Source organism: Oncorhynchus tshawytscha, linkage group LG20 (assembly GCF_018296145.1).
Source record: "Oncorhynchus tshawytscha isolate Ot180627B linkage group LG20, Otsh_v2.0, whole genome shotgun sequence".
In the NCBI taxonomy this organism is placed as follows: domain Eukaryota; kingdom Metazoa; phylum Chordata; class Actinopteri; order Salmoniformes; family Salmonidae; genus Oncorhynchus; species Oncorhynchus tshawytscha.
The window spans coordinates 6,084,760-6,112,628 of record NC_056448.1 but is presented as its reverse complement, the minus strand read 5'-3'; the positions used below and the strand labels follow the sequence as shown (position 1 = coordinate 6,112,628).

Genomic DNA, 27,869 nt, shown 5'->3' with positions numbered 1-27,869 from the left:
CCTTTAGTGGCCTGTGTAGGGCCTTGTGTACTAAGTGGAGTGAAGAGGGAAATACAGAAGTGGAGAATCAGAGAAATGAGAAGCTGAGCGATAAAGAAAAACATCCACCTTGCTAACACACTCCACACTTTGGAGGGATATGGTCGATCAAAGCTCCCCGTCACAAAACAGTACAGAAAAGTTAAACCCCTTTCTTCCATTCAGCAATGCTCTCCTGTCTATCTTCATGTGATCTCTTTATTTATTTTTACTATCAGTAAATTATAGATAAATCTCAAATCTGTCCAAGTAGCATTGAGTTCTAGGCCGTGACCCACAGCCCCCATCCCACAGAGACAGTGAGACAGCTGGCCCTGGACATCCAGGCTGTGGTTTGGCCATGACAGGCTTTCTGGATTCCCCTGGCTGTTCCTGGCCAGCAAAACATTTATGATGACTGATTATCTTTTTATCACAGGCTACATCCAGCATCAGAGGAAGAGAAGGTCCTGTAGCTGTGTGTGTGTGTCTCAGAGACCTAACCAGCCACATCCCTGGCACTGAGAGATTCCCACAGTTAAAACACAACAGGCAGTCATCTGACTCTAAGGGACCATTGTTTACTCTGCTACAGTACTTCACTACTTCCCCATTAAAACGGGATGTGTCCCAAAATGGCACCCTATTCCCTATTTAGTGCACTACTTTTGACCAGGGCCCATAGGTCGATAGTAATTTTAAAACGTGCACTGTGTAGGGAATAGGGTGCCATTTGGGACACAGTACTGGTATCACAGAGAGTGAGGACTCCACAAAATCTAACTATAAACAGGAAAACCCCAATTCAAAACAAAGGCAGCTATACCACAGTCATTAACTTAATTGATCAAATATATAATGAATCTCCATCCGCCAAAGAGGTCTCCAAAACAGATATATTGTTTTATCAGTAGGGGAAGGCTTCTTGAGAATAAAATACGAGAGGGTTGTCGAGTATCTTGGTTTCCCTAGCAACCCCAACTCCTGTGTGTGTGGGCAGTGTTTAGAATGGCAGACTATAGCAATGGAAATGATTTTGGGGAACAGTCGGACAATACCTTACACATAGGGAGGGAGTCCCTGTAGGGGAGTTATGGCGTGTAGTTATTCAATGCACAAAATACTCCTTATTCATTAGTGACTACTGGCTATGATTGGAAATTGATACAAAATACCATTGCAGTGTCATTTTTGGAACATCAATAATTTCAACACGAAGTGCCCACTCAGATTCCGACCAAAGATGATAAATAGATCCAGAGAGAGAGACGAGAGGTCTGACATCACTGTCTTGGTCTGTTCCTGGAAAATCAGGAAGTAAAACAGGCAACAGAGTCTGACAGAGTCTCGGGGCTGTTCATTAAAATGAAATGCATCCTTGCACTCTCTGGATGATGGAGACACAGATTCAGTACAGTCATGCCGGCGCTGTCTGTCCTCTACTAATATGTCTAAGAGAGTCTTGGCTTACATCAGTACAATTACATTTTAAATGTTGGAATGATGGGATGTAAAACTAATCCTGTGATTTACGTGACTGATGTTCAGACGAGACGAGGCAAAGTATAAAAATGGCCGTAACTGGGCTTTTTTAAGATAATGTAATTTCCTGGCGCTCTCAGATCTACTTATAATTGCTTGTACAGACCCAGGTAATACAACATCACATCAAATATCAGTGTGTGTGTGTGTATACACAGTACCAGTCAAAAGTGTGGACACCTAATCAAGAGTTTTTCTTTATGTTTACTATTTTCTACATCGTATAATAATAGTGAAGACATCAAAACAACGAAATAACACATGGAATCATGTAGTAACCAAAAAAGTGTAAAACACTTGTGTTCAATGTTCAATGCACACTCTTGGCATTCTCTCAACCAGCGTCATGAGGTAGTCACCTGGAATGCAATTCAATTAACAAGTGTGCCTTGTAAAAAGTTCATTTGTGGAATTTCTTTCCTTCTTAATGCATTTGAGCCAATCAGTTGTGTTGTGACATGGTAGGGATGGTAGACAGAAGATGGCACTATTTGGTAAAATACCAAGTCCATATTATGGCAAGAACAGCTCAAATAAGCAAAAGAGAAACGATAGTACATAATTACTTTAAGACATGGAGGTCAGTCAAGGGCCGCCCAAATAAGTGCTTCAGAGTTCAAGTAACAGACACATCTCAACATCAACTGTTCAGAGGAGTCTGCATGAATCAGGCCTTCGTGGTCGAATTGCTGCAAATAAACCACTACCAAATTACACCAATAAGAAGAAGAGACTTGCTTGGGCCAAGAAACACAAGCAATGGACATTAGACCGGTGGAAATCTGTCCATTGGTCTGATGAGTCGAAATGTTAGGTTTTTGGTTCCAACCGGAGGAGGAGGCATGGTGCAGGACGTGTGATGGTTTGGGGGTGCTTTGCTGGTGATTTATTTAGAATTCAAGACACACTTAACCAGGATGGCTACCACAGCATTCTGCAGTGATACGCCATCGTATCTGGTTTGCGCTTAGTGGGACTATCATTTGTTTTTCAACAGGACAATGATCCAACACACCTCCAACCTGTTTAAATCAAATCAAATCCAATTTTATTTGTCACATACACATGGTTTAAGGGCTATTTGACCAAGAAGGAGAATGATGGAGTGCTACATCAGATGACCTGGACTCCACAATCACCGGACCTCAACCCAATTGAGATGGTTTGGGATGAGTTGGACCGCAGAGTGAAGGAAAAGCAGTCAACGGGTGCTCAGCATATGTGACCCGTTTTAGGAAACTAGGCATATGTCGCGGGTCACTACTTCACAGGCAAGCCGTTTGAAAGTAAAAAAATGTTTTATATAAAATGCGCGTTTCTGTCTATTTGAGTTGGTCAGTATGTCTTTGTAATCCTGTCTAACGCTGCTTTGTTTTTTTTACGCATTGTGTAGAAAAACTGCATAAGTGTTGCTCTCCACTTTCTGGAGGACCGAGTTTTGTAATCAGTGGAATTCGAGTATGATAGCTAAGGGAGATGGAAAAAAACATCTGTCTCCGGAATACATCTTAAAACTAAGAGCAACCATGACATCCGACAGGAGACGTGTCCATCCATGAATGATGTATACTGGTAAGATAGTCTAGATAGTTACATTTTCAGAGATTACACATATCTAATTTTGACAGAAAGTGGTTTCATTTCAAGTAAAAGGCTACTGTTAGCTAGCTAGCTAACGTTAGCTGATAATACGACCGCACCTGAAATGGTAACTTGGATAGTGGAGTCTTTTGTTAAAACCTCGGTGTTAGGGGGCAGTATTTTCATTTTTGGAGAAAAAAAACGTTCCCATTTTAAACGGGATATTTTGTCAGGAAAAGATGCTAGAATATGCATATAATTGACAGCTTTCGATAGAAAACACTCTAACGTTTCCAAAACTGTAAAGATATTGTCTGCGAGTAAAACAGAACTGATGTTGCAAGCGAAAGCCTGAGAAAAAATCCAATCCGGAAGTGGCCCAGGTTTTGAAAGCGCTGCGTCCCAATGACTCCCTATATGGCTGTAAATGTACCATCAACGAGCTTACGCTTTCTACGTATTCCCCAAGGTGTCTAGAGCATTGTGACATAGTTTTACGCATTTCTGTTGAAGAATAGCCGTATGGGGGCACATTGCGTAAGTGGTCACATGGTGGCTCCGAGAGAGATTCTCGCGTAAAGTACAGAGGTAGCCATTATTCCAATCGGTCCTAGAGAAAAAGGAATTGTCCCGACAGATGTATTATTGAATAGATATTAGAAAAACACCTTGAGGATGAATTCTAAACAACATTTGTCATGTTTCTGTCGATATTATGGAGCTAATATGGAAAAAATTTAGGCGTTGTGGTGACCGCAATTTCCGGGCGATTTCTCAGCCAAACGTGAAGAACAAACGGAGCTGTTTCGCCTACAAAAATAATCTTTTGGGAAAAAATGAACTTTGGCTATCTACCTGGGAGTCTCGTGAGTGAAAACATCTGAAATTCATCAAAGGTAAACAATTTAATTTGATTGCTTTTCTGATTTCCATGACAAAGTTGCTTGCTGCTAGCAAGGCATAATGCTATGCTAGGCTATGATAAACTTACACAAATGCTTGTGTTGGCTAGCGTTGGCTGTAAAGCCAAGACACACAGCATATTTTGAAAATCTGAGATGACAGGGTGATTAACAAAAGGCTAAGCTGTGTTCCAATATATTTCACTTGTGATTTTCATGAATAGGAATATTTTCTAGGAAGATTTATGTCCGTTGCGTTATGCTAATTAGTGTCAGATGATGACAATGGTCCCGTTCACGGGATGGGGTGTCACTACAGGTTAAGACATGTACAGTTGAAGTCAGAAGTTTACATACACTTAGTTTGGAATCCTTAAAACTCGTTTTTCAACCACTCCACAAATATCTTGTTATCAAACTATAGTTTTGACAAGACAGTTAGGACATCTACTTTGTGCATGACACAATTAATTTTTTCCAACAATTGTTTAGACAGATTATTTCACTTATAATTCACTGTATCACAATTCCAGTGGGTCAGAAGATTACATACACTAAGTTGACTGTACCTTTAAACAGCTTGGAAAATTCCAGAAAATTATGTCATGGCTTAAGAAGCTTCTGATAGGCTAATTGACATCATTTGAGTCAATTGGAGGTGTACCTGTGGATGTATTTCAAGGCCTACCTTCCAACTCAGTGCCTCTTTGCTTGACATCATGGGAAAATCAAAAGAAATCAGCCAAGACCTCAGAAAAAAAATGTAGACCTCCACAAGTCTGGTTCATCCTTGGGAGCAATTTCCAAACGCCTGAAGGTACCACGTTAATCTGTACAAACAATAATACGCAAGTATAAACACCATGGGACCACGCAGCCGTCATACCGCTCAGGAAGGAGACGCGTTCTGTCTCCTAGAGATGAACGTACTTTGGTGTGAAAAAATGCAAATCAATCCCAGAACAACAGCAAAGGACCTTGTGAAGATGCTGCAGGAAACCGGTACAAAAATATCTATATCCACAGTAAAACAAGTCCTATATCGACATAACCTGAAAGGCCACTCAGCAAAGAAGAAGCCACTGCTCCAAAACCGCCATAAAAAAAGCCAGACTACGGTTTGCAACTGCACATGGGGACAAAGATTGTACTTTTTGGTGAAATGACCTCTTGGGGGAAAAAAAAAAGAAAAAGGGGGAGGCTTGCAAGCCGAAGAACACCATCCCAACCGTGAAGCACGTGGGGGGCAGCATCATGTTGTTGGGGTGCTTTGCTGCAGGACGGACTGGTGCACTTCACAAAATAGATGGCATCATGAGCAAGGGAAATTATGTGGATATATTGAAGCAACATCTCAAGACATCAGTCAGGAAGTTAAAGCTTGGTCGCAAATGGGTCTTCCAAATGGACAATGACCCCAAGCATACTTCCAAAGTTGTGGCAAAATGGCTTAAGGACAACAAAGTCAAGGTATTGGAGTGGCCATCACAAAGCCCTGACCTCAATTCCATAGAGAATTTGTTGGCAGAAGTGAAAAAGCATGTGCGAGCAAGGAGGCCTACAAACCTGATTCAGTTACACCAGCTCTGTCAGGAGGAATGGGCCAAAATTCACCCAACTTATTGTGGGAAGCTTGTGGAAGGCTACCCGAAACGTTTGACCCAAGTTAAACAATTTCAAGGCAATGCTACCAAATACTAATGGAGTGTATGTCAACTTCTGACCCACTGGGAATGTGACGAAATAAATAAAAGCTGAAATAAATCACTCTAATATTATTCTGACATTTCACATTCTTAAGTGGTGATCTTAACTGATCTAAGACAGGGGATTTTTACTATTAAATGTCAGGAATTGTGAAAAACTGAGTTTCATAGTATTTGGCTAAGGTGTATGTAAACTTCCAACTTCAACTGTAGCTAGCTAGCCAGCCTGGTAAACAATGAACCATAATCCCAACTCATGACATTACTACCCTGCATGAATCTGCAGGTAACTAACCAACCAGGTACAATATTAGCCAGCTAGCTATCTAACATATGATCTTATTATTCGTATCTCAGAGCTATTTGCTTGGCTAGCTATAGCCTAATGTTATCTAGCTAACATTGAACCTGGTTGGTTAGCTACCTGCGGATTCATGCAGGGTAGTAACGTTATGATTTGGGATTATGTTTCATTGTTTACCTAAGTAGCTAGCTACATGTCTTAACAAAAGACTCCACTATGCAAGTAACCATTTCGGGTGTGGTCGCAAATTCAGTCTGGCCACCTATTTCAGAGCACTCTCGTCTGAGTGTGCCAGAGCACAGAATAAACTGATTCATTTCCGAGCGCTCAACAACTGTTGAATATGGCCGGTGTCAGTAAACATCAGCAAAATAGCGTAATTAAATTGTTGCCAGCAGCGCAGTTACAGTCACCAACGCTCTGGATAACAGGAAAACAGCCTAACCAGCTCCGTGAGGGCGAGTAAAATGGTCAGAGTGGGGTGATCGCTCATTTGTGTCTGGAAGTAGCTTGCTAGCTAGCCAATGTTAGCCAGTTAGCTTGGGTGCTTGACTGCCGATGTGAGGTCAGAACATTCGGATCAACACTACTCATCGGCCAGAGCGTCCAGTGTGCGCTCTGAACACGAAACACTCTTAATTTACGAACAGACAATCTGTCACCAACGCTCTGGATAACATAACAGCCTAACCAGCTCTGCTAGGCCAAGTAATGTTCAGTGAGGTGTTACTTTCCCAATGTTCCCATACTGTAGTGGGGGAAAGGGAGCACAGAGGTTTTAGCAGCTCACTAATCACTGTGGCAGCGCAGCGGCTCGAAGCACTTTTCCGGTCACAACTTGCAGACTTGTTTATGTGTTGCTCTGCGTTTTGTTGCCAACCTTACTTTGCTGCCTGACAACTTTACGGTTTTTACTTTTTAATTGCCGTTAATATTTTATATTTTTCCCTCACTCAACTTGTTTTCCCATTCAACTTTTTCACTCCGGACGCTTTATCTGGACGTGGTTCGTCAGGACCTCCAACAGCCGAAGCTAAGCAGTAACATTAACATGATGCCTTCTAATTGCAGTCGCTGTACTCATAATATACAGGAGAACGATCGCCTTAAAGCGAGGATAGCTGTGCTGCAAGCCCAGCTTTAGAAGCAATCATAAGGCAAGGGTAATTTCAGTGTAGGAAAGGATGACACAGCGTCTGTGCCACCAGTAAGTACAGATAGTATAAATACCCTCACACGGTCCCCGCAGCCGGACAACTTTCTCATGGTTTCTGGAAGGAAATGCTGTAGGAATGCTCAACCGGTGTCGCTCATTCAGCCGACAGAAACTTTTAACCGGTTTTCCCCATTAAGCAGCGAGTCGGAGTCTGAGGCCGAGCCTTCTCTTGTCTCTACTCCTCCCGTTACGGGATCTGAGACGCAGGAGCTTCCCACCATTAGCTCTGACAAATTGAAAACCCTAGTCAATGGCAACTCCATTACCCGCAGTATTAGACTTAAAACGAATCACCCAGCGATCATACACTGTTTACCAGGGGGCAGGGCTACCGACGTTAAGGCTAATCTGAAGATGGTGCTGGCTAAAGCTAAAACTGGTGAGTGTAGAGAGTATAGAGATATTGTTATCCACGTTGGCACCAACGATGTTAGGATGAAACAGTCAGAGGTCACCAAGCGCAACATAGCTTCAGTGTGTAAATCAGCTAGAAAGATGTGTCGGCATCGAGTAATTGTCTCTGGCCCCCTCCCAGTTAGGGGGAGTGATGAGCTCTACAGCAGTCTCACAACTCAATCGCTGGTTGAAAACTGGTTTCTGTCCCTACCAAAAGATAGAATTTGTAGATAATTGGCCCTCTTTCTGGGACTCACCCACAAACAGGACCAAGCCTGACCTGCTGAGGAGTGACGGACTCCATCCTAGCTGGAGGGGTGCTCTCATCTTATCTATCAACATAGACAGGGCTCTAACTCCTCTAGCTCCACAATGAAATAGGGTACAGGCAAGGCAGCAGGCTGTTAGCCAGCCTGCCAGCTTAGTGGGAGTCTGCCACTAGCACAATCAGTGTAGTCAGCTCAGCTATCCCCACTGAGACCGTGTCTGTGCTTCGACCTGGGTTGGGCAAAACTAAACATGGCGGTGTTCGCCTTAGCAATCTCACTAAGATAAAGACCTCCTCCATTCCTGTCATTATTGAAAGAGATCGTGATACCTCACATCTCAAAATAGGGCTACTTAATGTTAGATCCCTTACTTCAAAGGCAATTATAGTCAATGAACTAATCACTGATCATAATCTTGATGTGATTGGCCTGACTGAAACATGGCTTAAGACTGATGAATTTACTGTTAAATGAGGCCTCACCTCCTGGTTACACTAGTGCCCATATCCCCCGTGCATCCCGCAAAGGCAGACGCAAACTCGGTCTCAACCTTTAAGTCTTTACTGAAGACTCATCTCTTCAGTAGGTCATATGATTGAGTGTAGTCTGGCCCAGGAGTGGGAAGGTGAACGGAAAGGCTCTGGAGCAACGAACCGCCCTTGCTGTCTCTGCCTGGCCGGTTCCCCTCTTTCCACTGGGATTCTCTGCCTCTAACCCTATTATGGGGGCTGAGTCACTGGCTTACTGGTGCTCTTTCATGCCGTCCCTAGGAGGGGTGCGTCACTTGAGTCATTGATGTGATCTTCCTGTCTGGGTTGGCACCCCCCTTGGATTGTGCCGTGGCGGAGATCTTTGTGGGCTATACTCGGCCTTGACTCAGGATGGTAAGTTGGTGGTTGAAGATATCCCTCTAGTGGTGTGGGGGCTGTGATTTGGCAAAGTGGGTGGGGTTATATTATATCCTTCCTGTTTGGCCCTGTCCGGGGGTATCATCGGATGGGGTCATAGTGTCTCCTGACCCCTCCTGTCTCAGCCTCCAGTATCTATGCTGCATTAGTTTATGTGTCGGGGGGCTAGGGTCAGTTTGTTATATCTGGAGTACTTCTCCTGTCTTATCCGGTGTCCTGTGTGAATTTAAGTATGCTCTCTTTAATTCTTGCTTTCTTTCTCTCTCTCGGAGGACCTGAGCCCTAGGACCATGCCTCAGGACTACCTGGCATGATGACTCCTTGCTGTCCCCAGTCCACCTGGCCGTGCTGCTGCTCCAGTTTCAACTGTTCTGCCTGTGATTATTATTATTTGACCATGCTGGTCATTTATGAACATTTGAACATCTTGGCCATGTTGTTATAATCTCCACCCGGCACAGCCAGAAGAGGACTGGCCACCCCTCATAGCCTGGTTCCTCTCTAGGTTTCTTCCTAGGTTTTGGCTTTTCTAGGGAGTTTTTCCTAGCCACCGTGCTTCTACACCTGCATTGCTTGCTGTTTGGGGTTTTAGGCTGGGTTTCTGTACAGCACTTTGAGATATCAGCTGATGTATGAAGGGCTACATAAATACATTTGATTTGATTTGATTTAGTGTATGATGTACCATTTTGTAGCTCTGAGTCTCTACTTTTATCCAATGTAAAAAAAAAACATTTCAAATGTTGCTACATAAGACCAATTTGAGCTGGTCGGTCACATACTGTATGTGGGAACTCCTTCAAGACTGTTGGAAAGCATTCCAGGTGAAGCTGGTTGAGAGAATGCCAAGAGTGTGCAAAGCTGTCATCAAGGCAAAGGGTGGCTATTTTGAAGAATCTCAAATATAAAATATATTTGGATTGTTTAACACCATTTTTGGTTACTACATGATTCCATATGTGTTATTACAAAGTTTTGATGCCTTCACTATTATTCTACAATGTTGAAAATAGTAAAAACAAAGAAAAACCCTTGAATGAGTAGGTGTGTCCAAACTTTTGACTGGTACAGTATGTGTGTGTATAAGTAATTTGCCTGTCTGTCTGTGCACCTGTTGTTACTTACTTGCTACTCCCGAGGCAAGTCCATAGAGCAGGCCTCTTCTGTCAGACTGCTGTTCAAAGATGTGTGTGGCAGGAGGCGGACACTTCTCCTGTCTGATGATGTTATACAGCAGAGTCTTCACCAACTGACTGGTCAGGGACAAACTGGGGAGGATGAGACATAGTGTCACTAATTGTCTCGTTGTCTAAGTCAACACACAAGCCAGCAGATTGTATTCATGGATGCCAAGGAAAACCAGGCTTCCCCAAAAAATGTACCCAAGAAAAAATATAAAAACATAAAATAATGTATCTTTAGTCTCTCTGTGTTTTATAATTTTCATTCAATTCGCAAGAGGTTGAATGTGTCTCACCGGAGAAAGCATCCGAACGAGCACAACAGTGCCCCTCTGTCTCTGTATGTGTAAGCCATCTATATGATGCTGTCTGGTCTAAAAGAGTATGACATTGTTGCCGCCTGTAGCATTGAATGCAAGGAAAGCCAGCGAGCCCTTGACAAAAAACGTATGAAATAAGAGCCAATCACCGTTGAGCTAAACTGAGTGAGCTCAACTGTGAATGGTCCTGATGCACCAAAATAAAGTGTCAAGGGAAGCCAGTTTGGATTTGGCATCATTCCTATCAAATCGCATCGACAGCATGCGTCATTGAGAGAAACAACTTGAATTGTTGCATCTTGTTGTGTTCTTCCGGTGGCTAGCTAAAATAGGCTCATTCCTAAATTAGCCATGTATGGCGATAGTTATTTGGGCTTGTGGTTTTACTTAATTCTCCGTACTGGTCAATGAATATATTGGTGATTCTGATCCAACCATTCATTTATTAATTGTACCCCTGCCCTGAGAAGAAGGAAGTTCAACACACAGAAATCAGAACCATAGACAGCTACATATTTAGCTTAAGTTGAATGGACTAAATCGGTTTTGGCATCTTTCAGTTGTCACTGTATTATACTACGCATAGGTGATTTTATGATGTTGAAATGGTGCTGGAAAAGTGGAGGCAGCGCCTGTTAACTTTGCAACTTGCGGTAACTCTCCGTGGTTCTATATCAATAGTTGTTTAGTGGTCCGAAAATGTCGGAAACATTAAAACTTGCCTGACCATGCTGTAGGTCATGTAACTGTTACATGCAAATATGCTTTGTGGACTTCAATGGACAGAGGTTGCTCTCCAATTTTGTGATGAAACAAAAGGTGTGGTTGAATTCATTCTGCAACTGTCTTCTTATGGTCTCGGCCTTTAGACCTATAGACCACGGTCGCAAGGCATATAAACTAACAGATTACAGAGCAAACAACGCAATTATCAGAACACTTAGATGGTAATATGGCATTTTCTTTCTGGTTTCCCAGTGATTTTAGCCACGCACCACTACTGACACAGAGAAACCCAGTAGACCTGCTAGCAATAGATGGGCATGACAGGTTATCGTATGTTATTACATGTTATCTATCACATTATCACCATCATTTAAGTGATAATGCCCCCGAGGCCAGTGTTTGGAGGATATATTGGCACGGGTGTTGTTAGGCCTGAGACAAAAGTCGAGTTACCAACATATTCAAATAATGATCTAAAGACTTGAATTAAAAAGTTATTTTGATGAATTTATTCATCCTTCCACAAGATATAGTACTATATAATTTCCCGACACAAATCTAGAGTTGCTAACCAAGCCGGCTGGTTGCTCGCTCTATTGGTTCGATTGCTAGAGACACAAACCAGTTGTTCAGTCTTTTTGTTCTGTATCAATGGACGCGACCCAGTCGTTCATTCTAAATGTTCCATTGCCATACTAGCTGGCAAGGATCTTATCCCTTGCTTGCTAGCTAGCCAACTACGGCTAACTTAATCACATCAAAAAGTTCAGCCAGAATTACAAAGTAACTTCATTTGCATTTGTTTAAGCTGTTTTCTAGAGACATTTATTTGGATACATCCATAACAATGAGCTAATGAGGCGCGATTTCGCCTGGCATAGAATATGTACTCTCTCGTCAGGACACTGTTGTTCAGAGAAGCTAGCCAACAACACAGCTAACAATCATTAAAAACTGAAGCTGGAAAGACCGCAAACTAGCTGCAATTCGTTTCCTGTACCTTATTTTCAATTAACATTTCTTTGTATATATCCATATAAACTATGCCAGCTGATTCATGACTCCGAATGGTTGGGAAACGCTGCCTGCCTGTCTCGTGTCGACTCACAACACGTTCATTACTATGGGACAGCTGGAGATCGAATTTGAATATTGATACAATGCTGTAAATGTCGAAGAGACAGACAGCAATATTTATACAAATCTCTGCTGTTGAAAACTAAATGTTAGTCTAAAAGGAATAGTGAGAATGTCTTGATGCTTTTTATAGTGGAGATCAAGTTTATAAATTGCTTGTCTGGGCTAATGAGAGGGTGGATTGCGAAGAGTAAATTGGCATTTTAACATCATGGATTTAGCCGGTGGTAACTTGCGGCAAAGACACAGGCTGGAATTCAGTTTTAACCAATCAGCATTCAGGATTAAACCCACCCGTTGAATAAAAAATGACATATTCCTGACCTATGCCATCTATTTTCAGAAACAATGAAATTACTAATAATTTACCATTTCACCTGTAACAGTTGTGTAACGATATTCGTCGTCGGAAGATGAGGAATCATCGAACCAAAGCGCAGCGTGGTAAGTGTTCATGCTTTCTTTATTAAAACTGAACACTATAACAAAAATAACAACGAGAATAATCGAAACAGTCCTGTAAGGTGCAAACACTAAACAGAAATTAACTACCCACAAAAACCCTGTGGGAAAAAGCTACCTAAGTATGGTTCCCAATCAGAGACAACGAGACAGCTGTCCCTGATTGAGAACCATACCCGACCAAAACAAAGAAACAGAAAAACATAGAAAAAGGAACATAGAATGCCCACCCAAATCACACCCTGACCAAACCAAAATAGAGACATAAAAAGCTCTAAGGTCAGGGCGTGACAAGTTGTTTACCTACACATTTATTGTGAGTAAAACAGAGTGGAAATTTCTCAACAAAAAAAATCTATTATTAAAATGTGTCAGGACTCAGGTGAGAGGATGACTGTCCTTTCTGTGATTAATAAGTGTATACTGTTTTTGGATGTTTTTGTGGGAAACCAACCTATTTTCTTGTTTTAACGTTGGACAGATATGGGAAAACATCCCAAGAAAAGCAGCGGTGGGCTTCCGTTTCTGTTTGAATGTGAGGAGAGGAACACAAACTCTATTGTGTGTGTGTGTGTGTGTGTGTGTGTGTGTGTGTGTGTGTGTGTGTGTGAGAGAGGGAGACCGTGTGCTGCGTGTGTTGCATGTGCGCGAGACTGAGGGAAGTGGAGCGCTTAGAAAAACAACTGGTGTTTGTTTTTGTGGGCCTTGTTTTTGGCTGAGGCAGAAGCTCAGCTTTCTTGTGTGCCCTGGCCAGCCTCCCACTGAACCTCAGACAGAGTAGGGTCTGTCCCTATTGGCCTTGGCCAAAAGTAGTACACAATATTGGGTATAGGGTAGCATTTGGGATGCACTCCTCCAGACCCACCAGGGAGATGACTGGCTCCTTAGTGGCAGAGACCGACATCTTGGCTGGACCACTTTCCGTGGAACGTGAGAACATTACTCGGACCTTGATAATGTTACTCGGAACCCTGTCTGGAACAATCTGTAACATGTAGCTAGCTGTTTCCAAGGACTCATGGAGACTCCTGCTAAAGTTTCTTAGTTAGGATCATGTGATTGTGTCATTGTAGAGACTCGCTTGCCAAGGTTACTTTTAGGTCGTGATTATGCCGAATAAGAGTGAGCGGGGAAGGCGTCACGACGGTCGCAGACCCATATGTGTTTAAGTATATACAGTAGCAGACCTGGATTGAAATAGTATTTGATTTCATAAACATGCCTTCACTCACAGTCGGGTGTGTATGTGTGTGCGCGTCACCATCTCTCCACTCACCATCGCCCCTTCATCAGGTACTGGTAGATGAGTCCGTCTCTCAGGATCTCCTTGTGAAAGAGTTGGTAGGACAGCAGCACCAGCATGGTGGTCACAGCCTCAAACAGGATACTGTACGTGATGTCCCTGTGTGAGTGAGTGAGTGAGTGAGTGAGTGAGTGAGTGAGTGAGTGAGTGAGTGAGTGAGTGAGTGAGTGAGAGACAAACACACACTGTGTTAAATAGACATATCATTTGGTGATCGTGCTGCACAAAGCCTATAAGCACCAAGACATTGAAAATATTTTTTGGGGGGGTTGAAAATACGTATTCAACATCTTGTGCTCAAGCCTGTACAGTTGACAGGAAACACACATGGAACATAGTATTCTGAATGAAACTGGTGTGTACTGAGGAGGACATAAGCTGCTCTCTCTCATCTCATGAATTGGCCCACATGCAGTGATTAACAGATTGAGAATCCTTGTGTGATACGATTAATATGTCTAGTGACACTGGTCATGACAGAGAGAGAGACCCATGGTCTTTGAGCATCAGTGTCACCACCAGTCTTTCCTCACTCACTCTCTTTTTCTGTCCCTCCTACTCTCGCTTTCTTGATCCCTGTCTCTCACCCTCTGAACCCCCCATTGTGCCTCTCCTTCCTGTCCCCCTGCTCTTCCAGTTCCGCAGCCTGTGATGTCACGCCACAGATGCCTTTCACTTTCAGGGTTCTATTTTTACCACTGTACTCAGAGTGGGGGGCTATTCAACTGACACAACCAACACCCTTGTGTCCCCCCCCCCACACACAGGTAGTGGGAGGAATTGATCTAGTGTTACTCTTGGCATTAATCAGACCAACTGGCACACACAGATTATAGTCTGTACTGTATATAAAACATCTGTGCCCTTTAGATGTTTATTTTCTTTTTCAGTGTAACACAAGCTACCATGGAAAACATCTCCAAATGGTGCGTGCCTGTCCTAGGTGACTCTTCTAGTCAGGCCTACATTGTTTTATTGGATAAATGGTGATAACAATGATGGATCCTAAGCAAAAGGAGTTCAATCAATCAATCATATATTGATTGCTGCAGTACATCACTGGTCAACTCTCAAAATATTTTTCTAAACATTCTTAAATGTTTTTAAAAATGGGATACATTCTTGAATTCTACCAAAAGTCAGGCTTTCTGTCCCTCTCCTCTCTACTCGGAGCACATAGATAGGAAACGGGCCGACGGCAACAAAGCGAAAAGACAAAAAGGACGTTGTGGAGCTTCAAAACAATGAAGAACGGAATGAAATGCTGAACAGAGACAGAGAGACGTGTTTGTTTCAAACCCCTGTCAATCATTTCTTTCAAACCTCAACCAACCTTTGCCTTGGAATGGCTCTCATGTAAACAAGAGTAATAACATCCGTCAGTCCTCCTTTTGCCTTTGATCGAGTTACTACAAGGAGAGTTGAATAAGACACTTACATAGCAAAGTGTGTATGAGTGTGTTCAACTCAGAGTAAGGTTACCGTCATGCACTCCTCAATCACTATCCTCATCATCATCACGGTTCATAGGTTCTAGGCATGACGGTCACATGGAGGAGGAACGGAAGACAAGGAAGTCCTGAGAACATTCCATGGGACATGGAGATCGCCATGCCGATGCTTTTATATGAGGGAGAGAGGCAGTCTTGGCCTGGAGCATGGCCATACTCACGACACACACAAAGGAGGAGACTCATGCTTTCAGCACAGGCACATTGACAGACCTTCAGAAGTGAATGGCATGGCTAAATAATAGGTGTAGCCAGGCCTAAATAAAAAGTCATAGAAATGTCGACCATGAAAACTAAAGGCAAAAGAAATAGACATAGAAATGAGTGTATTGCTGACTGTTTGATGAACTTACACACAAAGACACATCCAGGCGCAGGCATAAGCATGTGTGCGCGCGCACACACACCGCTGCGTGTTGGAAAGGCACAAAGGCGAAGACAGAGGAGTAGCGGAGAAATGCCTTTGAAATGTACACCAACGCCACCAGCAATGCCGGGCCAGATCTGGGCCGACTCACCACGACCAGCACGGCGCCACAGAACCCAACAAAGCCCCTGAGCCGGAGTGAAATGCCCAATCAGCACAGCAAAGACATAAGGCTCAGGTCAAAAGTAGTGAACTATATAAGGAATAGGGTGCTATTTGGAATGCCGCTGAAGATGCACACTGACCATCCGCTCTCCCTGCTCCCTCCCCAGGGCATTGGCTGCATGTCCCACCCCCAAACAGGGGACTGTAATCCAGCCATCCAAGGGGCTCCTCTCCCCTTACCGCCTGCCTCTCCCTTTGACCCTCCCTAACTAACCCTCAGTGTCTCTCAACCGCCTCACTGTGTGTGGGAGTGAGAGAAGGAGTGTGTCCACCCCACCAGATGGACCATGAGACTGCACTGCAATGGGAACACAGAGATCCAGTGACCCTCTGCCTCTGAACCTCTGCCAGAGACCTCTATTCTATCAGAGACAGATAGACAGAGACAGCGAGAGAGAGAGAGAGAGAGAGAGAGAAAGAGAAAGAGAGAGGCTGGCAAACAGTCAGAGATGCAAGATGAGTAGGTGAATAGAAAGACAAAAACAAAAGACGGTGTCCTTGGTGTGACACCAGAGGACCTTGTGCATTCACAGTGGAGCTCAATGAGATGGGGCAGGACACAGGATCATATTATCTCGGTCTACCACCATCTGCCCCTGTCTGGGGTCCAAAGCCACCACTGATACTTCAACAGACAGTGCCATTAGGACCAGATTATGGTGTCAGGTTTTATATGAAAAAGGGAGAGGTAGAAAATGCTACGAGTCTAACTGATGATATAGTAGGCGCAGAGAAGCTGTAGTGTGTAGAGCTGGCCTTTCACTTGTCACTGTCCGTGTACTCATTAAAGCACGTGGAGGTCGTCACAGAGGGTCCAGACTCGCCACACCTCAATCTGCTTCCCTCCCTCTATGCCATTCCCTCTAACCACCTTACCCCATTCCCCCAGGAGAGGTATACTCACAGCAGGGGAACCTCCACCACCAGGTGTACGAGGTTACACATCAGCTCTTCCAGCAGTACCTCGCTCCCTGTGTCTGGAGAGAGCGAGAGAAAAACTGGGGTTAAGCCAATTACCTAGCCTGTTTCTGCTTTCACCCCAGTTTCAATTAGATCAGCCAGTAGCTAAAATCACTCCCTTACCACAGTAAAAAGACCACTATGTCCATTTGGGTTCAATGGGAAGCTGTGGTGAGTGCAACCCAAGCTGACAGGCAAACAGAAACACATAAGAAGAACACAAGGCACAGTGGGAAGGCTCCATAGGACGCATGGCCTTGATACTGATTAAATATACACTAAGTGGCCAGGTTATTCGGTACACCCATCTAGTACTGTGTCGGACTCCCCTTTGACTCCAGAGCAGCCTGAATTCTACAGCACATGGATTCTACAAGTCAGAAACGTTCCACGGGGGTGTTGGTCACACCACCAGGTGGGATTGGTCCATGGACTCAAGCTGTGAATACCATATCCTGACTCTGTCATCAGCATGACGCAACAGGGAGCAGGATTCGCAGGACAAGGCAATGTTTTTCCACTTCTCAATAGTCGAAGTTTGTGATTGCGAGCCCACTGGAGCCACTTCTTGTTTTTAACTGATATGAGTGGAACCCGGTCTGGTCGACTGCTGCTATAGCCCACTCATAACAAGGATCAACGAGTCTGAGATTCCGTTCAGCACGTCACTGTTGTACTGCGCTGTTATTTGTCCGTTTGTGGCCTGCACGCTTCTTTCCATTCTCCTTCGACCTCTCTCATCAATGAGCTATTTCGCCCACAGGAATGCCATTGACTGGATGTTTTTTGTTTGTCGCACCATTCTCGGTAAACCCTAGACATTGTCATGCGTGAAAAGCCCAGGAGAGCAGCAGTTTCTGAGATATTGGATCCAACGATCACACCTCCCTCAAAGTTACCTAGGTCACTCCTTTTGACTATTCTAACTTTCAATTAAACAGTAAATGAATGTCTCGATGCCGGTCTGCCTGCTTTTTTCAGCAAGCCACGGCCACGTGACTGTCTTTGGGAGTGATTAACTTTTGTGAACTGTGTGGTGTACCTAGTAAGTGATCGTATATACACTAGACTAGTCTATGTTCATTGGCAAACCCAACAGGGATGAAACATCTCTTGTACATCATTTTATCATGGCAAATGTTCATACAGTGTTTACCTAATAGGGTTGAATACAGAGGTTCCTGAATATCACACAGTCTATGCTGTATATCTATGCTATATATTATATGTTTTGATATCTTTACACTTCAAATGGGTCTTGTAATGAACACAAGTAGCAAACACTATTATAATGCATTATACATGTTCAACGTTACTCTCTCCATGTTTAATCTCCTGTGACTAAGAGACTATTCCCTGTCTACACATTTACAGTATCAATCTGTGAACACCAACAGAGAAACAACATAAATCACAAGAATAAAAACAACTCCACAACTCCAGGGAGAGAGAAGGATTGAAAGAGAGACAGTGGAGGGTGAAGACAGCCTGTTGGCACCATCTCCTCCTCCGTCTCCAACAACTTCCAATTAAGCGTTTCCAGCCCTCCACTCTATCTTCGTCCTACTAACATCCCCATCTTTTCTCACTAACGTCGCTCCCTTCCTCCCTCTTCCCTGTCTTTTCTTCCCACTAATGTCCCCCTCTCTTCCCTTCCTCAGCTTTTCCCACCAACGTCAGTCCAACCCTTGGGAGCCAAGGGCTTAAATGGGAACCCAATCTAGACTACAGAGCCGATATTAACTCTGATGATGGGATGTGATGCCGTTTTTCCACGTCTCCCTCTCTCTCCCCCTCTCTCTGGAAGGGTGACCTACCCAGCAGCCACTGAAGACAATACCAGATGAGGAAATGGAGTGACTGAACTGGCAAAGGGATGAATGAAGGAACCACAGTTCACATAGGCTTAAGTGTGTAGCAGCTTCAGAGTGTGTGTGAATAAGACATCAGTCTCTATATTAGGGTTTCCATTAGCTGGCTATCGGACGATAAGAAAAATGAAAAGCCGATAAATAAAACTGCTGCCGACCAAAATGACCGGAAAAAAAATGTAATTGCAAAATAATGCTTTTTATTAATTGATGGTAAAATACTAGGAGGCAAAACATGTATTTATTTATTTACCTTTATTTAACCAGGCAAGTCAGTTAAGAACAAATTCTTATTTTTCAACCTTATTGCAACCTTCCGGTTACTAGTCCAACACTCTAACCACTAGGCTACCCTGCCGCCCATCATGCTTATCGTCTACAGGTTAAATTGGCGTTTGTGTATCTTTGCTAGTCATCATGTAGCCCATATCAGTTATCAACACAGCTATCACACATGTACAACATAAAGAGTCTATTTTGAGCGGGATTTCTCCTGCACATCCTCAGCAGGATGCTGCTGAAGTAAAACATGCTTTTATAAGCCCATTCATGTACAAGCATTCTAAATGCAATGGTGTTAATCTGTTTTTATGGCCACGATTAAAAATAGCTAGGCCTACTATTTTTATTTTTCAACTGGTAACCTAATTGAAGCATGCCTCCATTCATCATTTAAGTGCAGGCAACAGGCTATAAGCGTGTCACCAGCACTTCACAATGTGAGCTAGAGGCAGTACGCATTTTGAAAACATAGGCCTACTTAATTGTTTGAAACCTGAATGCTTTACTTCATATTATGAGGCATGTCATACCTTGCTTCAAAGTAGCCTATAGGCAAATCCGACCATGGAAAAGTGGATGTAATTATTTTATAAAGACTTCATAGGCGGCGTGTTAATTTCAAGTTTGGAGAAGCAAATAATTTATCCTACCATTTCTACCGATCTGCGTGCCAGTTATGATTTTCATATGCGTATTTGTGGAACAGTTTAATTTCAATAATAACATGTTTGTTTGTCAAAATCATTGTCACATGGTAAATCATAAAAATCTGAATTCAAATGGTAAAAATCTAAAAGTTTCAATTAAACTCATGTGAGAGCACCAGCCTCTGCCATATGGACACATTGATACACCGCGATCCATTGGCGGTTGTAGAAATGAGCGCTTTGAACCCAGTCTATAGGCCAATGCAGCAGTAGGCCTAGAACTTCCATTGTCAACTAAAACAAAATACATGAAGTCGACAAATAAAAACTGCAGAAAATATGATAAATTCAGGTTCTTTCAATTGCATTCATCTCTCCACCCAGCGCGTCTACCTCCCTTTCTATACGTCTTGAACTACTATTTGTATCAATTCCGTATTACATACATTTACTACTGGTGACATGTAACAGGGAATTAAAAAAAATAAACAATCAAAGGGCAAACAATTCACACAATTAAACAATGAATGCGAAGAATTGGCGGGAGACAGCTGAGTCCTTCTGAGTCTATATCTTCGTCACACACCCCTACCCTTCTTCTTGTCTCAACATTTTCAATTATACTCAAAACACATTATCTTCAGACATATTTTAGATGCTTTTCACTGACAGCCACAACTCAGTATTCAGCTAGGTGTATTGCCACTTGCTCTGCCCTAATTGCGGGCCTCCCAAATAGGCATAGGCCTACAAGCTTGTGGCTTGAAACAATCAGCAACAACAACAAAAACAATAGAAAATTAAATATAGATCCTTGATTCCGCTGTCGCTAAATTACGCTTTCTGGTGAAGTATTTGAATGATTTGATTTATTTCTGTATAGACAGGAGTAATTATATAACTTTGGCAAATTTATGAAAGACTTTTCATATTAACTTTCTTTCCTTGTCCAGAAGCCAAAGCCACAATCCTAGTCATATTAGAAACCCATCCTTGTTGATGCATCTTTAGATTCCCCCTCTTTCTAAGTTTTGAAAGGAGATTTTGATACATATGGAACCGCTCTCATCAGGTGCGCTGTTTAGAATAGAGTTTTGGCAAATGTTTGACAATTATGTTTTGTTGGCTGCTTCATTACATGTTCTGTTAAAATGATTCACCATAATCGAAATGTGACTTCTGTCATTCTGAGCACTGTGGTCGGACGCCCAAATGGGTTACACACCCAATGCATATGGGTCTGGTAAATTTCTCAAATGACCGGTAAATTAAAATATTCCATGTCATGTTGCACAGCACCACATTTTCCTAACGGAAATCCTGGTGTGTGTGCACTCTGTGCAAATGTTGTTTTCTTTTTCATAGGTCAAAGTAAAACACACAATGTCATTTCCCAATAATTCACTATACAAACTAGGATGTTTACCCCTTTCTCTCCTTGGTTTTACAGAAAAGCAAATAATGTCCCACTATTCAAGATGATTTCCTCACTATCACATCAGACTAAATTCACTCAGATGGTTAGCTAGGATATGTGATCAGCGTAAATTATTTCTTGCTCATAGGCATTGAGTGAAACAAATACCCTGTCTCCCCCCATAATTTACTCTTACTGGCAAAGGGATAAATACATTTAAAAAACAGCCATAACAACCGAAGGTCACTGTGTGGCACCTTCAGGCCAAAGGGGACTGGTGGCAACTTAAATTGTGGAGGACCAGCTGGAACGGAATAAATGGAATGGTATCGAACACAAACATATGGTTTCCATGTGTTTGATACCATTCCATTCACTCCATTCCAGCCATTATTATGAGCCATCCTCCCTTCAGCAGCCTCCTGTGCTTCAGACTGTATGTTTAAGACTTCGTCAGTCTCTGTATGTGTTCTGTGAAATTCACCATTTACCTCAGAGTAACTCACATAATTTCCTAATCTTTTACTTGATCAAGATGTTTACTCTGTTCCTCACTGGTTTTACTATAAAAAGAGACACATTTCCCAATTCCCACACTAACTGCTCTCTTCCACTCTCCTGTCTGCAATGACACACTGTCCTGGCTGTGCTTCAGTATTGAAAAGGGTGATGGATGCGGAGGTGGATGGACGCATGTGTGCGCATGCGTGGAGGGATGAATAAAGGAATACAGGTCTGAAGCGAGGGATGAAGGGATTTCTCTCACTCACCACAGGAGCCTAGCACCCTCTCCCGGTAGGAGAACTGTAAGTGCAGCTCCTCCTCTGTCATCTCCCTGATGAAGACTTTGAGAAGGCAGCGAATCATGAACAAAGTATTGTGGGCCTGCCAGATGAACAGCTGACTGGAAAGGGGGGAAAAAGAAGATGAAGATTATTCACTGGTTGATATTTATATTTTTCCTTTATCAAGACAAGATCAATCTAGGCATTGTAATTAACACAAATACTAAACATGGAAATCAGGCACTTACATTCCATTGTGTCAAATATGCTCATTGTTAACGTAAACTGATTTGGTTGGATATCGCATTAAGTCCGTAGTACCACTATCTATAGACTGGGGGGGAGACATAGTGGACATAGTAAACAACCCTGTAATAAAAACTGGTGGCTAGGTGGCTTTGTCAAGGCTACAGACAGCAGACATCCTGTGACATAGAGATGTCCTGTGGCCCCTTGGCTTGTCCTCAGACTGATTGGCCCCTTCAGGGAGACAGCAGTTATGACTCGTGACATATCCGCAATAGAGACACGCAGTAGCCTTGACTAATTGTCTATTCTCACAGTCAGACAGTTACCACAGCCAGGAAGAATGGATGAGCCTCTGCTCTGATCTCTGGTGTTCACCAGGTCATATAAGAACACCAACAAAGCAGACACTCACAAAAACAAGTCACAGCAGGTGACAACAGTTATGACACCAGTCGTGACTTGCGACACATCCGCTATAGAGACGTAGCAGCAGCCTTGACTACCACTGAGGAAAAGAGCAGCCTCTCACAGTGACAGTCACAACAGCCATGACAGTCAGGAAGGAAGGATGAGCCTCTGATTTCTGGTCACACACATGTACCACCAGTTCATTTAAGCCCACCAATCAACACTAACATAAAAACACACATACAAGCCAATATTATGACCAAAGGCATGTCCCAACAGTTCATGTAAGCACACTAACCAGCACACTAACCAAAACGTATAATCAAGCCAATACATGACCAAAGCAACTGCATTACTTTTAAATAAGCACACCAACACTTGCATAAATACACATTCAAACCAATATTATGACCGAAGTAATACAGGTAACTGCCCAAATAAAATAAAGAAAACAAGTATATTGAAAGCAGATGCTTCCACAGAGTTAGGGTTCCTGAGTTAATTAAGCAATTAACATCCCATCATGGTCATGTATAAAAATGCCCAGTTGCCCATTATTTTGTCTACCATGGCTAGAAGAGATCTTAGTGACTTTGGAAGAGGGGTCTCAAAGGAGCATATGTGGATACAAGTGTGTGTGTGCAGGGTTCAACACTAACTTGTACTACCAGTGCTACCAACTTTTTCAGTTGGTGAAACCAGCACATGATTTGGTAGACCCATTTAAAAACATTTAAAAAATGATAATGACCTGGCCCGAGTCCCATAATGCGCCTGCATTCCATACAGAAGCAGGCTAATTATGACTAGCCATCTTTAAATTAGCATGCCATTGTGTTCTAACATTGATTTGGATAGATTTACTGTAACAGCAAAGAAAATAGACTTAATGCATTTACTGCAGATTTCACAGTGACGTGTTATTTTCTCCTAAATCTTCTAGAGGGCATAATCCACCATTTTTTCAGGTTTTCATTCTCAAAAATGACACTTTCTAAATCGGAAAAACAACATTCTAAATCGTTCTAAATCCACAACAATGCTTCAACCACACCAGGGGACCATTTTGTAAGTCTGGGGGAGAAAAAAAACTTTGTAGTTACCCTTTAATTCAGGTGCACACCAGCCAGACAGTTGTGTTTGGCTAGCGGTGTTTCTGTATCACACATGGAGTTTTCAAAACGAATTGCCACTGGATTGATGCAAATTATTATTATTCTGCCAGGTAGAAATACACTACTTTGAAGTTACTCTGCTCACCCATTCTTGCCTTAGCATTTACTGGTAGATATCATAACTTGGAACACCTTTCCTACCACCTTTCTACCCCTACCGCTGTCAGTCTTGGTTAAGCTGCTCCAAGCAGCTGTTTGAGAGCTGCGCGCTCTCTCTGCCGGGTAGATTACCTATGGGCTATATGTGTACAGCACACGTGATAAATAATCAACATAACGAACTAACATATTAATTAATCAATTATATAGCCTAGATTAAAAATAGCATTATTACAATATTTTTTTATCACTGGCTACTGACAAGGGATGATTGACTGGGGTTTCTAAAACCTCCTCGGGCCAGCGTGCAACCCTGTAGGCTACGTGGAGTCCTGACACACACAGAAGGGCATTTCCATGCTGTTGTTGGCTCATCAGAAAGTTGGTTGATTTTTGGGCAATTTCAGAATACTGAATGAATCAATATAATACAAAAAATAAGCAAATTGTGAACCAAAAACTAACGTGACCAGGTAAATTTTTCCACTGGCACCCTTAAAACCAATTTTAAAAAGTGTGTCGCACTGCCAAGTCAAATGACATCAAATGAGACTGTTTTGGTCACAGTATCGAACCAGTGTGTGTCTCAGTCACCAGATCTCAACCCAATTGAACACTTATGGGAAATTCTGGAGCAGTGACTTAAACAGCATTTTCCACCACCAAAACACCAAATGATGGAAATTCTCGTGGAAGAATGGTGTCGCCTCCCTCCAATAGGGTTCCAGAGTTCCAGTAGAATCTATGCCAGGAAGTACTGAAGTTGTTCTGACATTTCGTGGTGGCCCAACGCCCTATTAAGACGCGTTATGATGGTGTTTCCTATATTTTGTGAGTTACTACTAGCTTCTATTGTAACTGTGGCAAGGTTGTATGGGAAGACTTGTGAGGACACCCACCATTTTTCAAGTGGCATGACCTACACAGTTCTATGAGAACCAGCGTAGCCTTGCAGTTCACACAAACATCAATAGCTTCACATTTTGTCATTTTTTTATGTTTTAATGTTTTTCTCCCAGAGTTTTCCCATGCAGACACCTTTCCACCACCGCACACATCTGGTCCACCAGATCTAGTTGGTAAACTTAGAGCCGCCCCTATTCCACTAATTACTATGAACTTTCAGTTGATGTCTCTTACTTACTGGAAGTCTGGTGTCTGAAAACCGCTGGTGTCTCTCTTGCCTTACTAGAGGTTTGACAGCTGCTCCTCTTCTCTTACAAGTGACCATAAGCGGGATCTCTCACGGGTATCATTAGACCGCAAGGCCACTTCAAATCCAACTACGGTGACAAAATCCCATGGTGTTCATGACCAGAGCGAATCACAGCACAATGCAAATGACCCATGCACAATGCAAATACGCCTCCAATTATGTGGGTAAAACTGGAAAACCAGATTGAAGAGAGGAATAGGGAGGGATAACTGACTAACTCACTCCACCCTCAGGTTTATGAATGAAACACTTATCAGATCATCTGGATTTCAACTTGGATGAGTTGGTTCTCCCATCCAGAGTGCAGTTGGGTTTGTCACCAACCACAGCCCAAACTATACCTTTTGGTGGATTCCCATGGGAAATGTAAAAAGTCAATGGTTCTGCTAGAGCATTATCACTAAATCATGAGTACAGAACACAACATATGAATTATTGTACTATCCATGTCATAGTCCCAAACTCTAAGCCTACATGACCATTTCATCCCAGTCACTGATTTACATAAGCATACAACACAGGGCGTAGGTCTATTTATTATTGAACTACTCAATTTAGATCACTGATTCCCATCCCATCACTTGTTCTTGGAACAGCACTTGTTACTTGGTTTTACACATAGTACTCACTCTTGGCATTCTGTGGATATTTTCAACTCTTTGGTTCTTCCCAGGAATATTCTCACTAGGGCTCCAAAATTCCCTGTTCTGGGATTGTTCTCAACTGTAGGAGGGGCAGACCGGAAAGGAGAGAGGAAGACACAGCACACTGTATTTAAAAGCCCTGCTTGGTGATTCTGACACACATTACATCAATAATCTATACTGAACAGAAATATAAACGCAACATGTAAAGTGTTGGTACTGTTTCATGAGCTGAAATTAAAGATCCCAGAAATGTTCCATATGCACAAAAAGCTTAATTCTCTCAAATAGGTTTGTATTCCTGTTAGTAAGCATTTCTCCTTTGCCATGACAATCCATCCACCTGACAGTTGGAGCATATTAAAAAGCATGATCATTACTCAGGTGCACTTTGTATTGGGGGACAATAAAAGGCCACTCAAATATGCTGTTTTGTCACACAACACAATACCACAGATGTCTTAGGTTTTGCGGGAGTGTGCAATTGGCATGCTGACTGCAGGAATGTCCACCAGAGCAGATGCCATAGAATTTAAATTTAATGTCACCTACAGCGTCATTTTTGATAATTTGGCCATACATCCAACCGGCCTCAAAACTGCAAAGGCATCGTGTGAGCAAGTGGTTTGCTAATGTCAACGTTGTGAACAGAGTGCCCCATGGTGGCGGTTGGGTTATGGTATGGGCAGGCATAAGCTACAGACAATGAACACAATTGCATTGCAATTGCATTTTATCAATGGCAATTTGAATGCACAGAGATACCGTGACAAGATCCTGAGGCCCATTGTTGTGCCATTCATCCGCCGCAATCACCTGATGTTTCAGCATGATAATGCACGTAAACTGTAAGCTGAAAATGCTGAAAAGCTGAAAATGTCACCCCTTGAGCATGTATGGGATGCTCTGGATTGACATGTACGACAGCGTGTTCCAGTTCCCGCCAATATCCAGCAACTTTGCTCAGCCATTGAAAAGGAGTGGGCCAACATTATTATACAGGCCACAATCAACAGCCTGATCAACTCTTGGCGAAGGAGATGTGTTGTGCTGCTTGAGGCGGTCACACTAAATACGACATATGTATATCTGTATTCCTAGTCATGTGAAATCCATAGATTATGGCTTAATGAATTTATTTCAATTGACTGATTTCCTTATATGAACAGTAACTCAGTAAAATCTAGTTCATATTTTTGTTCAGTATGTATGTATGTATGTATGTATGGAAAAGGTTGGCTACTTTGTGAAGAATCTAAAATAAATTAGATTTTTTTGGGGGTTATTACATGATCTCATAGTTTTTGATGTCTTCACTATTAATCTACAATGTAGAAAAGAGTAAAAAATAAAGAAAAACCATGCAATGAGTAGGTGTGTCCAAACTTTTGACTGGAACTGTACATACACATACAGTGCATTTGTGAAGTATTAAGACTGACTTTTCCCACATTGTTATTCTAAAAATGGATGAGACTGTTTTTTTGTCTCTCAATCTACACACAATACCCCACAATGACAAAGCAAAAACAACGCTCCAGAGTTCATGTGGCGATGGGAGAACCTTCCAGATTAGATGGACAACCATCTCTGCAGCACTCCACTAATTAGGCCTTTACAGCCTTGTTTTAAAATTGCTGAAATAAAACAAATCCTCAGCAAGCTACACACAATACCCCATAATGACAAAGCGACAACAGGTTTTTAGAAATTCATTAAAAAGTAGTAAAAATAAAAAGAGAAATACCTTTTTCACATAAATATTCAGACCCTTTGCTATGAGACTCAAAATTGAGCTCATCCTGTTTCCATTGATCATCCTTGAGATATTTCTCCAACTTAATTGGAGTCCACCTGTGGTAAATTCAATTGATTGGACATGATTTGGAAAGGCACTTGTCCGTAGAGCTCAGAGACAGGATTGTGTCAAGGCGCAGATCTGGAGAAGGGTAGCAAAAAATGTCTGCAGCATTGAAGGTCCCCAAGAACACAATGGAAACAAGATTCTCTGGTCTGATGAAACCAAGATTGAACTCTTTGGC

At 42.5% G+C, this 27,869-nt stretch overlaps 1 protein-coding gene across 7 annotated transcripts in view; it reads right to left on the bottom strand.

Annotated features, from left to right (window-relative positions):
• Positions 1 to 27,869, bottom strand: part of LOC112219613 (dymeclin) — a 159,879-nt gene that overhangs the window by 106,410 nt on the left and 25,600 nt on the right. For 4 of the 7 annotated variants that reach the window (XM_042302103.1, XM_042302104.1, XM_042302105.1 and 1 more), the window contains exons 4-8: positions 25,813 to 25,906; positions 22,022 to 22,155; positions 16,979 to 17,051; positions 13,945 to 14,070; positions 9,968 to 10,110 (exon numbers count right to left, since the gene is read on the bottom strand). In XM_042302103.1, the coding sequence (XP_042158037.1) occupies positions 9,968 to 10,110; positions 13,945 to 14,070; positions 16,979 to 17,051; positions 22,022 to 22,155; positions 25,813 to 25,906 (570 nt within the window). The remainder of the gene's footprint in view (positions 1 to 9,967; positions 10,111 to 13,944; positions 14,071 to 16,978; positions 17,052 to 22,021; positions 22,156 to 25,812; positions 25,907 to 27,869) is intronic. The other 3 variants (XM_024381005.2, XM_042302106.1, XM_042302107.1) reach the window with 2 other exon arrangements.